This window comes from Orcinus orca, chromosome 10, assembly GCF_937001465.1.
Source record: "Orcinus orca chromosome 10, mOrcOrc1.1, whole genome shotgun sequence".
In the NCBI taxonomy this organism is placed as follows: domain Eukaryota; kingdom Metazoa; phylum Chordata; class Mammalia; order Artiodactyla; family Delphinidae; genus Orcinus; species Orcinus orca.
In genome coordinates, this window is record NC_064568.1 from 56,723,621 (window position 1) to 56,737,319 (window position 13,699).

The 13,699-nt window shown below is 39.1% G+C and overlaps 1 protein-coding gene and 1 non-coding gene across 2 annotated transcripts in view; one reads left to right on the plus strand and one right to left on the minus strand.

Annotated features, from left to right (window-relative positions):
• Positions 1-13,699, plus strand: part of NEK10 (NIMA related kinase 10) — a 321,275-nt gene that overhangs the window by 150,705 nt on the left and 156,871 nt on the right. Inside the window, exons 25-26 of the mRNA XM_012536668.3 lie at positions 7,572-7,701; positions 8,252-8,322. Coding sequence (XP_012392122.2) covers positions 7,572-7,701; positions 8,252-8,322 — 201 coding nt within the window. The remainder of the gene's footprint in view (positions 1-7,571; positions 7,702-8,251; positions 8,323-13,699) is intronic.
• LOC117196540 (U6 spliceosomal RNA) lies at positions 3,042-3,147 on the minus strand. Its single transcript, XR_004476776.1, has one exon. It is a non-coding gene; the product is annotated as a U6 spliceosomal RNA (small nuclear RNA).

The following is a 13,699-nucleotide window of genomic DNA, read 5'->3' on the forward strand; positions in this document are numbered from 1 at the left end:
GTTATATACAGTTGATTCTTGAACAACACAAATTTGAACTATGAGAGTTTTTTCAGAGACATGAGTTTTTCACTAGTTTTTTTCACTTCACTACTGGAGTTTTTACTCCAGTACTACACGACATGGTTGGTTGAACCTGAGTGTGCGGAACTGCGGGTACTGAGGACCAGCTATAAATTAAATATGGATTTTCAACAGCATGGAGGGGCGTACTGATCTTGGAGAGACAGCAATGAGCAGTCCTGAAGAGACATCTTAGTTCTCTGCCCAGGAATTGAACCTGGGTAGCCTGAATGAAAACCAGGAATCCTAGCTGCTAGTTCACCAGGGGCTAGTGGCTAGAGGCAAAATTCTCCTGGCTCTTACCCCCATTGAAAGCAAGAATGTTTCAATGAGGCAAAAACTGTAAAAACAGGTACAAAGTTTATTATTAGAGGCACAGCACAAGGTATGCGAGAGCACGCAAAGAAACAGTTTATTTTACTTAAGTCAGAAGCTAGGCAGAAATACACACCCAGAGAGAAGGGGTGTGGGAGTGCTCTCTAATGAGGAGGAGCACAGTAAAGAGGTGATTTAAATCCTGTATATAGGACAGTCCTTCTGGGTCTTTGTTTACCTTTGGCTAATTATCTTGTTTCTTTTTCCACCCTCCCCAAGATGCATGTGCAACTTTTTGTTGAGATGGATCCCACCACAGAGGCCTGTGGATGTATGTCCACACTTATTATGGGGTGGCACCCCCTCCCTTTTTGACACCCAAGGAGCCTTCCTTTGCATGTGCAGACAGGAAGTGTTCCTTGACCTCAGGAGTGGTCATCTTATCTCTTTACTTCAGCAGAGCTCAGCTTCTGCCACTAGCTTTGTCCTTGGAGTGTCTGGGTGAGAACAAAGCTTCAATTTTACTCCACTTGACAGACACCAGTTGTCTGGCCCAGGGGCCCATCTATCTCCTACCTCAGTACCCCTAAACCCTGCATTGTTCAAGGGTCAACTGTATATGTAACATAGGAGAAGAAATAGCCTGTAATTTTAGCATTCTATGTTTGATAATAAGATTAATTGGTGGCACAATGGATGGATATACTTGATAGAAGTGATTTGTTTTCTTGCTTCAAATATTTTCATTTTCAATTTATCATATACCTTTTCTTCTAAGAATAAAAACCCTATCATCTTAATATTATAGATACTTGTTGACCAGGTAATCTTTTATTTCTCATTAGACTCCTCTTGATTTTGGCAATTTCTCAGATTTTTCTTGTTTTTAATGACCTTGGAAGTTTTGAGAATTATTGGTTAAGAATTTCATAGAATTTCCTCAATTGGGATTTGTCTGATATTTTTCTAATAATTAGACTGGAATATGTTTGGGGAGGAAGATCACAGGTGTAAATTGCCATTCTCTTTTCATGGGTACATACTATCAATATGACTTAACACTGTTGATGTTAATCTTGATCAGCTGGCTGGAGATAGTGTTTATCAGGTCTCTCTACTGTAAATTTACTCTTTTTTTTTTCTTTCTATAGGGTACTTTTTGAAAGAAAGTCACTACATGCACCCCAAACTTAAGGAGTAGGGAATTATGCTTCATTTCCTTAAGGTGGAGTCTCCACATAAATTATTTGTCATTTTTCAAGAGATTTGTCTATTGCCTCCTGTTTTTTATTTATTTGGTTTTTTAAAATTTATATCAGTATGGACTCACGGATAATTATTTTATACCCTGGGTTATAATCTAATAAAACTTTCAGTGAGCTGAATTGTGTCCCCCTCCCAAATTCATACGTTAACACCCTAAACCCCAATGTGATGTTATTTGGAGATTGTTGCCTTTGGGAAGTTAAGTAGATTTAGATGAGGTCACGAAGGTGGGGGCCTCATGATGGGATTAGTGGTCTTATAAGAAGAGACATCAGAAACTCTGCTCAATCTCTCTCTCTCTCTTTCTCTGCCATGTGAGGACACAGCAACCACCTGTAGGCCAGGAAGAAGGCCCTCATTGGGGAACAGAATTAGCCAGCACCTTGCTCTTGGATTTCCCAGATTCCTGAATTGTGAGAAATAAATTCCTGTTTATTTCTATTTAAGCCACCCCGTTATTGGTATTTTATTATGGCAGCCCAAGCTGACTAATACAATACTTTATTTTGTTGTTCAAACTTTTCTACATTTGGCCATTGGGAGCTGGTTGACTTGTCTTCCATACCCCTCTGGCATACCCCCATCATTGTGCTTTTTTTTCTTTAGACTAACTTTCTGGAACTAGAAGATGCTCCAGGTTCATTTAGTATATTTCTTGCCCCAGTCCTATTATCAGTCATTTCTCCAATGGTCCTGATTCTTTTAATTGGAGAATGGTGTTAAAAACCAAGATCCCTGGTGGCACAGTGGTTGAGAGTCCACCTGCCAATGCAGGGGACGCGGGTTTGTGCCCTGGTCCAGGAAGATTCCCACATGCCGTGGAGCGGCTAGGCCCGTGAGCCATGGCCACTGAGCCTGCGCATCCAGAGCCTGCGCTCCGCAACAGGAGAGGCCACAACAGTGAGAGGCCTGTGTACCGCAAAAAAAAAAAAAAAAACCAAGATCTGGTGCTAAGTGTGCTCATTGCTACTAGGAGGTCATCAATTCTAGGCCTTTTCATCTGACAGAATGAAAGGATATATATGTGCACAGGATATATATGTGCAAGGATATATATGTGCATAGTAACCTGTGTATATTCACATAACTATAAATATTTTCATATGTAACCATCTATATTAATATTAAGCTAAACATGGGTTTATACTGTTGTCTCCAACTCTAATCTGTTACCTCCTTGTAGAGTACCCCTACTCCTTTCCTTGCTTATCTGTAACCTTTCTTCCACTCCCAATAGTGAGAAACCTGGCTTCTGCCATCTGCCACTCATTTACTTAATTGTTGAATTCTGGTATACATGTATAGCAGTATCAAAATTGTTAATCTTTACCCCTATGAGAAACAACTTTATTAACTAGAGTATAGTCCTCATCTTTTGCCTGTCATCTTACTGCCTCTAAAATATGGAATGCATCACAGATTTGCATGTCATCCTTGTGCCGAGGTCATGCTAATTTTCACGTGTCATTCTAATTTTAGTATATGTGCTGACAAAATGAGCACAATAATCAAACTTTTAACAAAGATGACAACATGACCACTGTAGGAAAGAAGAATATACTGTCTACACTCAGAACCTTTTAACATATCATTTCATTTCATTTACTTTGTAAATGTACTTTGTTGCATTTAAAGGAAAGAAGTCGCCCTCCCAACTTACGTAAATCATCATAGTATTGAATTATTTGTGAAATAGCAAAATGTTCATATTTTAAACTGTTTTGAAAAACATCTAGATTCAATACTTTCCTTGTTTACTTCAATAATGAGTAAATAAGAATCTTTGGCAATTAGCAACCTAATTGTTCACATCAGTGAGGGACTACTAATGGAATTTAAAAATCTAAACAGTTTGTCTTTTTAAAAAATTATATTAAGCATCCTTCCTTCCTCATCGTTTTTCCACATTGCTTTCATTATCAGTTTGTAAATTTATGCCTTTTTAAAACAGAGGTAGTATTTAGATAAACTTTCCTCCAGCCCCCTCTCAAAGGTTGCTGATTATGAGCTATGTTGACTTATTTATTAAAATATAGTAATAAGTAAAGAATGTCCTTGCCATCTACCTAACTATACTATCCCTGGCTTCACTTAAAATTTTTTCCAGCTTTATTGAGGTATTATTGGCAATTAAAAATTGTATATGTTTGAGGTTTACAATGTGATGTTTTGATATTTGTATACATTGTGAAATGATTATACAACCAAGCTAATTAATATATCTATTACTTCAAAAGATTCAATTATCACATTACTTGTGATGTACTTTCTTAGCAAATTTCAAGTATACAATACATTATTATTAAATATAGTCACCATGTATGTTAGGTCAGCAATAATAAAAATGATAATATTTTAATTGAAGTACAACTTATAATGGCTGTAAGTTTTTACACATTTAATTGCATATGTTTAACCTTTACCAGAAAAACCCTTATTTTTATTAAATATCATAAATTATGCTTTACTTTACCATTAAAAGATTTTAGATGACCAAATCACATAGGAATATCCAGTTTTTAAAATACAGAGGAATATTTCTGATTGGGAAAGAGAAAACCAATTTTATTTTATTTATTTATCTTTTGCGGTACGTGGGCCTTTCACTGTTGTGGCCTCTCCCGTAGCGGAGCACAGGCTCCAAACACACAGGCTCAACGGCCATGGCTCACGGGCCCAGCCGCTCCGCGGCATGTGGGATCTTCCCGGACCGGAGCACGAACCTGTGTCCCCTGCATCGGCAGGCGGACTCTCAACCACTGCGCCACCAGGAAAGCCCGAGAAAACCCATTTTAAAGTGTGTGTGTGTGTGTGTGTGTGTGTGTGTGTGTGTGTGTGTGTGTACTATTTAACTTCTTTCTCTTAAGTGAGCATTGCTAGCTGTAACTCTGTATTTCTTTAAATGTGGTTGGGCTCACCTTAAGTGGAGAAATTGGAAATTATTACAAGACAGTGAATTATTTTACAATGGTTTTCTAAACAATAATCACCAAAATAAGTAGTGATTGAGTCATTACTTTAGCCATATTTCCCAAAAGCTGGGTTCTTTTTAAAGATGAAAAACACATGAATAGTTTTTCTTCATAGAACCTGTTGCCATAAAAAAATACCACAGCCTGGGTAGCTTAAACAACAGAAATTTATTTGAAGGCTGAAATCCAAGATCAAGATGTTGGCAGGTTTGGTTTCCTCTGAGGCCTCTCCTTGGCTCGCAAATGCCAGCCCCGCCTTCTTCCTGCCTCTTCCCGTGGTTGTTCCTTGCACACTCCTGGTGTCTCTTCCTCTTCTAATACAGACACCAGTCATACTGGATTAGGGCCACCCCAATGGCAGCTCTGATCAGCTCATGCAGGCCTTATCTGTATATACAGTTACATTCTGAGGTACTGGGGGTTGGGACTCAACACATGAATTTTGGGGGGACACACATAACATAACAGAACATTTTGTGTGACTTTTGGAAATCAGGCTCTGTCTTGTGTTTGCCATTGCTTTTAATTGTAATTATGAAACTCTTTTATCTTAGAGAATATTTGAAGTTGGACCCCAGAAGCAAAGTGATAGTTGGCAACTGTGTTGTCTTTTATTGCCCTTTCTTGTTCTCTTCCAGAGAAGTGATTCTCTGTCTTTTTCAGGGAGGCATGGACAGCTTTGAGAATCTGATGAAAGCTGTCATGTCAGTTAACTTTGACTAAGGACCTCAAAACTTAGTGGTTACAATAACCTTTTTATTCTTCTTCTTCTCAATATACTGTGCGCTGGCTGGATTGAGCTGGGATTGCTTATCTGTGTTGTCTGGGCTCACCTGTGCATTGTGGTCACCTGGTTTTCAAAGGCTTCACTGATGGATGTGGTGGTAGAGTGGCTGTGGGTAGGGGTGCTGGAGGTAACTGAGCCATGTGATGCTCATCTTCCAGCAGGCAAGCCTGGGCTCAATCACCTGCTTGTGATTGTAGGGTTTTCAAGAGCAGGAAGAGAGAGCAAGCCACAAAGAGTAAGTGCTTTTCCATTCTCTCCTTGCATCACTTTTCCTGATGTCTTCTTGGCCAAAGCAAGTTATATGGTTAAGCCCAGATTCAAGGGGTACAAAATAGAGTCCATCTTTTATTGGGAGGAGTGGCACAGCCATATTGCAAAGGGGCATGCCTGTGGGGATGAAAGGAGTGTGTGGTCTCTAGTGAGATGAAGGAAGAGATGGAATGATGAGAAAAATAAACTAAGTAAATTCTACTCTTACAAGAGTTTTCCTCTACACTGAGTAGTTATCTTTTGAGGAAAAATGAAGGCTGTCCTCCAGAGAAGTACAGACACTGGCTGTTGAGAGTGAAAGCACACAGGAAACAGGAAATGGAAAAGAGATCTGAGGGGGTGATGGGTGGAGCACTCACAGCACCTGCTTCCTGAGCTTTTGGAAATATGAAATCTTCTGAGTTCTCAGTAGATTAAAACATGAGCCATTTGTGTGGAGCCAAGGACATTTTTTTGTTGAAGACATTTTTTTCCTTTTATGGCATTTTTTAATGTGAGCAGTTGATCGAGTGACAACAGGGGACACTTTTATACACTTAGGACCAGTAGAGCCCTGGAAATCACCCCGGATTCCCCCATTGCCATATTATTGAACTCAAAGACAGTACCTATGGAAATGCTTAACTGAGAGATCTTGAAATCTCACTTCTTCTGTAAATACATAATGTAAATCTTAAACCAGGAATCATTTTCCATAATCTCACAAGAATTGCAACTCCTTGGTTATTCTTAACAGCCAATACTTGCTCTGTACTGATACCAATTTATGAGTTTCTTTATATCTTAGTCCACTGCCCAAGTTAACCATGAATTCCTACTCCATTAATTTAGAGGGTTGAGCACAGTCCTAAATACATACTTTAGAACTGAATCATCAAACTACTTAATTTAGGGTGTGTGTGTGTGCTGAGCGCTTTTAACACTTTGCTGAGTTTCAGTCTACAAATATGAGAGAGGAAACTTCTATCAGTTCAAAATATCCAAGGGAACTACCCACCCCTCCACTTTAAAAAAAATGTCAAGCCCATAAACCCTCACAGCTTAACTTCATTTAAAGGCTGACAGCATCCTTATTCAGACTAGATATGAAATTTCAGAAGAGATGAACATGATGTAAATTGTCATTTTCTGCAACACATTTAAATATGGTCTTGCTTCCTACTTTATAAGCTAGCATTGAATAGCAAAGGGATGGTGCTATGTCAGTCAATTTTGCTCATAATAATGCTGCATAACAAATCACCATGAAATCTCAGTGGTATTCAACAATAAGCATTTATTGTCAGACTCACAGGTCTGTGGGTCTCCTGGGCTGGGTCTCCTTCAGGCTGCAGGTTTATGTGTGCAGATCTGCTCCATGTGTCTTGTGCTGGGCCTAGGCTGGGCTATCCTAGCTACCTGGGATACGATGTTCTTTTGGACAGAAGCTCCTGTAGGGACAAATGGAAGCACTCAACACATGTTAAGACTGAGGCCCTGATCTGTTGCACTGCCACTTCCACATTCCACTGGCCAACACAACAAAAGCAAAGGCAGGAGTGGGTAGCAAACACTGCCCACCAAGAAGAAGGAGTGGGGTATTCAAAACCTCCAGAATAGAGAGAACTGGGGCCAGTCATTCCGTCTACCACAGAGGGGTAGTTGTTTCTGGAAGTAAAAGGACATTTAATAGGAGTTGTTTATTGACATTTATTGCTTAAATTAGAATTGCTTCGTTGTGCTTCTTGATTCACCTGAGTCTGAGAGAATTCAAAGATACATCTTAATATGTTTACTTGAAATGATGATCGAGTTTCCATTTTTTTCTTATATCTCCAACTATAGCTTGAAAATTGAACTTTTTTCTGTACTGACTTCTCCCTTTTTCATTGTGCATTAACATCCTTATTTTAATTCAGCCCTGAGGTGCTGAAGAGTGAGCCGTATGGGGAGAAGGCTGATGTCTGGGCAGCAGGCTGCATCCTTTATCAGATGGTGACTCTGAATCCTCCCTTCTACAGCACAAACATGCTCTCCCTGGCCACAAAAGTAAGCAACCTTGGAAGACAAAAGGGTCTCATGTTGCCAAAAACACCATTCCTTTTCTTCTTAAGTAGAACCTTTGTGATTTTAATAAAACTGTCACTTAAAAGCAGTCATTGTTTTATTAACCACATGATCCAGTTTATTTTTCCTCCTTTCTTCTAAATCTACATCATGTGCTATGGCACATTTCCCCTTATAATTGTCTTCAATTTATCATAGAAAATTATAAAAATAAATATATCAAACTGCTTTTGGTCTTTTTTCTTAATTGTGGTTTGAACTGCCCTCAATCTATCATATTGTATTATCCTACACATCATTTATTATGAATCTGAGGTTAACTTTAACTCAGCTTGAAGAATACAGTTCTATGCTCAAGAACAGTTTAATTAATGCTAATTTTTAATTTGCTGGGATATTTTTGTTTCTGATGAAAATATGTGCATGAAATTATGATGCTTGTTAAGTAACTCTTGTGTCGTGGCCAAGTATCACCACTCAAAGGTACCTGTGGCTCCTTTACTTCCATCATTCTAGTCTGTTTATTTTGCAGATAGTGGAGGCAGTATATGAACCAGTACCAGAAGGCATCTATTCTGAAAAGGTGACCACTATCATCAGCAGGTAATTAGTCTCATAACTTCAAACCTATAGGGATTATCAAGAAATACCTCATATCTATGCAAATTCACTATGTAAATATTAAGAGGAAGAGGAAGGGCTCTCAAATAATCCAAAGCTAGAAAAATATTTGTGCATCACCAGTCATAGGGACCATTTGGAAGCCAACCAAGTGTCCAAGAGGAAGTAGTACATTCACTTGAAATATTATGCAACCATTAGATTGATTATTCAGAAGGCTTTATATCAACCTGTAAAGTAAGTATGATCTGCTAAATAGACATTTCTCCAAAGAAGGTATATAGATGGTCAAGAGGCACATGAAAAGATGTTCAACATCACTAATTATTAGAGAAATGCAAATCAAAACTATGAGGTAATCACCTCACACCGGTTAGAATGGCCATCATCAAAAAATCTACAAACCATAAATGCTGGAACGGGTGTGGAGAAAAGGAAACCTCATACACTGTTGGTGGGAATGTAAATTGATACAGCCACTATGGAGAACAGTATGGAAGTTCCTTAAAAAACTAAAAATAGAACTACCATATGATCCAGCAATCCCACTCCTGGGTATATATCCAGAGAAAACCATAATTTGAAAGTGTACATGCACCCCAATATTCACTGCAGCACTATTTACAATAGCCAGCACATGGAAGCAACCTAAATGTCCATTGGCAGAGGAATGGATAAAGATGTGGTACATATATACTATGGAATATTACTCAGCCATAAAAAAGAAGGAAATAATGCCATTTGCAGCAACATGGATGGACCTAGAGATTGTCATAATGAGTGAAGTAAGTCAGACAGAGAAAGACAAATATCATATGATAGCGCTTATATGTGCAATCTAAAAAAAATGGTACATATGAACCTGTTTACAAAACAGAAATTGAGTCACAGATGTAGAAAACAAACTTATGGTTACCAAGGGGGAAAGGGAGGGGCGATAAATTGGGAGATTGGGATTGACATATACACACTACTATATTTAAAAGATAATAAATAAAAACCTATTGTATAGCATAGGGAACTCTATTCAGTGCTCTGTAATGACCTATATGGGAATGAAGTCTGGAGGAGAGTGGATATAGGTACATGTATGGTTGATTCACTTTGCTGCATAGCAGAAACTAATGCAACATTGTAAATCAACTATATGCCAATAAAAAATTAATTAAAAATTTTTAAATTAAAAAATGAAAACAAAAAAACAAGTATGATCTGAAACTAAGTAAAACAAACAAAATGTACAGGTACTTATAACTATGAAATAAACGTAAAATGTGCATGAATATGGAAAAGACTAGACAAGAACATATGAAACTGAAAAAGGCCATGTTAGATGATAAAATTGCAAGCATTTTTTCCTTTTTATTTTTAAGAAATATTTTAATTTTTCAAAGAAACTCAGAAAGAAGTGCTCCATATATCCATATAGTAGGAGTTTAATGAAAGTCCTTATCCCTATAGAGTCTCAAAGTTCTGCCCCCACAGGGCTTGTCCCAGCTCATCCCTAACCCTTCCCCTCCCACTTTCCCTCTGCTCCCTCCACTCCAACCACAGGGAGCTCCTTGCTACTGCTCTTCCCTTTTCCTGGCACTCTCTTCCCTCTGATACACACAGTGGCACAGGCCCTTACTTCCTCTGGTTTCTGAGGAAACTGGGTCTCTGAAAAATCAGGGCACCTGCCCTGATGCCCCCACAACCTCTCCAGACTCTCTTGTCCCCTTGACCAAGTTCACAGCATCCACCACCCCTAACACATTATACATGTGCATGCAGACTTGTTCTTTTATTGTCTCTCTTCCCCACCAGAATGAAAACTCCACAAGAATGGGGACTTTTTCAGTTTAGTTTATAGCTATTCAGTGCCCAGAGCAATGCCTAGTACAAAGTAGACCCTTAACAATTTACTGGTTATATGAATAAATGACTCATTTACCTGGCTGATCGTTATTTCTGGACCATTTTACGACCTTAAATTGGCCCAAGATTACTACTCTGCCCCATCAAGCTGAGTCAAATCCTTATTGTGATAATAGAAATCCTAGGGTCACCCCAGATGGAAACTTTATCTATCCCCTTGCCCAATTCCTTTAAATCTCAATTCTGTATCTATCCTAGCTCTTGGCACCACCTCTGATGCAATGTAATAAGCATATTTTCATGGCTATGCCCCTTTCCCTTTTATTTTCTCCTTCCAGCCCATTGTTTAGCATTAATAGATACTCCTCACGTTTGTGGGATTATATCTTGAATCTTACCTTGCTCAGCCCAATGCTGCCCTACAATATTAAGTGCCTCAGGCCCAGCTGGGGCTGAATTTCACTAACTGTGGACTCTGAGCAGACAATTTGACTATTCTTTCAGCAGCTCTGTTTCCTCATCTGGTAAAATGGGGATCGTAATAGTACCAACCTTATCAAGCTCATATGATGATTATAACATGCAGATCACTTAGCATAGAGCTTTGGCAAATGGTAAATCTTGAGCAATGTTGGCAGTTATTATTATAAATATTGTGGGAAATGAGCTGAAACCCCTTTCTAAATCATCTAAATTCCGCGTTACACTAGATCCACCCTACTGCTAATGATTCCATACAAATGTATTTAAACTGCTCATCTCCTGTTATCTGCTATTTGTTTTCTGGAAAGTGCCTTAAAAATTCAAGAAGTCTCCAGAGAGGTCAAGACAAGAATACCAGAGTTACTCATTTAATTTCTCCTTTTCTTAGGTATTTGAGTGCCACGAAAAATAGGAGAGGGTAGTGCAGAGAAAAAGTACAGAGACATTATTCTGATTTTGTGGCGTTGGGCAAACAGGACAATAATTTGCTTATGACTGGCTTCCTGGCTATTGGTGTCCACGCCTCTTGGAGCTAGGAGGTTAGTGGAAAAGTCAGATATCAGCATTATCATGAAAAGGTTAAGAACATCAATAGGTTCTAGAATTGAGTGGATTCTAATCCCCACTCTTCCACTCACCTTAACCTTCCCAAGACCCACTTTCCTCATCTGTGATATATAGGTAGCAATAGTAACTACTCATGGCTTGCTTTGAAGCCTAAATAAGATCATGCTTGTGATGGTCTTAGCACAGTTCCCAGCATGTAGTGAGCCCTCAATTAATTTAGGTATTGTTATTAATAATGTTATTATTTATGGAATGAAGTATATAAAAATTATGATAAATTTGATGAAGGATGGTAAAAGGGGCAACGAGAGATTACAGAAGGACTTGGTCTAGTTTGGGGATTTGGGAAAGATTTTCTCTGAAGAAAGGACATGTAATCTGAGACCTGAACTTCACTACTTCTCAAATAGTAAACAGAGTGGAAAAAGCATTTCATAGACCCACATCTCTGAAGGCTTTCCTGAGCAAAAGAGCTTGTTAATTTGAAGAACTGAAAAAAGTTGGAGATGCAGCATGTCAAGTAAGGGAGAGAATAGCCAGCAAATGGACCTGGGAGGCTGACAGGACCCAGGTTGACAGGTTCTACAGGCCACACTGAGGGTTTTGAATTTTTATCTCCAGTATTGAGGAGAGGACTGAAGGGTTATTAACAGATTGAGATATAGTGAAAATTTCTTTAGCAGAGATCATTCTGGCTGATCTCCAGGGAATAGACTGAAGGGAATGAGAGTGGGAAGGAGAACCAGGTTCAGCTGTCCACTGAGAGATGATGGAGGCTTTGACTAGAGTGGTGGTGTTGATGGAAAGAAGTGGGTTGTTCCCACTGTGGGCTGGAATTTGAGTCAACAAGTTTTGGAGTACAATCGTAAGATGTTTAAAAAATACTTCAGTTAACTGGGAAAATGGAATGGCATCGAGAATATGAAAACAATTGGATTTATTATGTGGAACCTCAGCAAATGGAGCCAAGACCATGGAATGGAAGTTCTGGGGTGGGGCCAAGGTGAGCTCACCATTAGGAAGTGTATGTCAGAATTAGAGCTATCCACAGTGGAGCAGGCTGCTGATGGATGGTGAGTTCCCTGTCACCAGAGTGTTTAAGAGGATGAATGAACACTATTAGGGGACTCCAGATGAAATGTTCTGAGTACACTTTTAATTCAAAATACTAAGGTGCCATAATTAGTAGGAAATGACAATTTAATTTTAAAGCTGACTACAAATTAAGATTGCAGTATGCAGCCTATAACAGATATAGTTTTCATTTAAAGTTATGCAAGACAGTGGGTTCACATTGTGAAGTTTTATCTTTAGAAAATTTGACATAAAACCAAAATCAGTTGTGAGTTGCATGCAATTACATACTTGAATTGCTTTGGATTTTCAGTCTTTAAAAATTAAGTTTCAGGGACTTCCCTGGTGGTGCAGTGGTTGAGAATCTGCTTGCCAATGCAGGGGACACGGGTTCAAGACCTGGTCTGGGAAGATCCCACATGCCTCGGAGCAACTAAGCCCGTGCGCCACAACTATTGAGCCTGCGCTCTAGAGCCTGCAAGCCACAACTACTGAGTCCACGTGCCGCAACTACTGAAGCCCACATGCCTAGAGCCTGAGCTCTGCAACAAGAGAAGCCACCACAATGAGAAGCCTGCGCACCGCAATGAAGGGTAGCCCCTGCTCGCCGCAACTAGAGAAATCCCGCACGAAGCAATGAAGACCCAACAACGAAGACCCAATGCAGCCAAAAATAAATAAATAAATAAATAATTTTAAAAATTAAGTTTCAAAAGAACTAGGGAACAAATACAATTTCCTGTTTTCTTACCTTAGCAGACTTTTAAATTGGGAGAATAACTTAGTAACCCTGAAGAGTTTGAGGCAGAAAATAAATATATTTTACTGCTCTGCTCAGTACCAGCATTACTATTTTTACCTTCCAGTACACTGTTAAGAGAATGTTATCTATTTACTTTCTAAAGTAAGAACTTGCTTTAAAGTAAAGGAAGGACATTTCCTTTTATGCACACAATATTCCCATTGCCTAAGTTTTCTCTGTCTGTGCTTGGTTGCATAAGCTCTCTGGCACTTTGTTTCAGAGGCAGTCATAAGGACTAAAGAAGTTAGTTTTGGCTAGTTCTAAGGACAAGTGGATCTTTGCATTTTCCATCCTATCTTCAACTCTTTGTTTCTTTTCTTTTTTTTTTAAGATTTAATTTTATTTAATTTTGGCTGCGTTGGGTCTTCGTTGCTGCGCGCGGGCTTTCTCTAGTTGTGGTGAGCAGGTAGGGCTATTCTTCTTTGTGGTGCATGAGCTTCTCCTTGTGGTGGCTTCTCTTGCTGTGGAGCATGGGCCTTAGGCACGCAGGCTCAGTAGTTGTGGCGCACGGGCTTAGTTGCTCCGCAACATGTGGGATATTCCCAGACCAGGGATGAAACCTGTGTCCTGTGCATT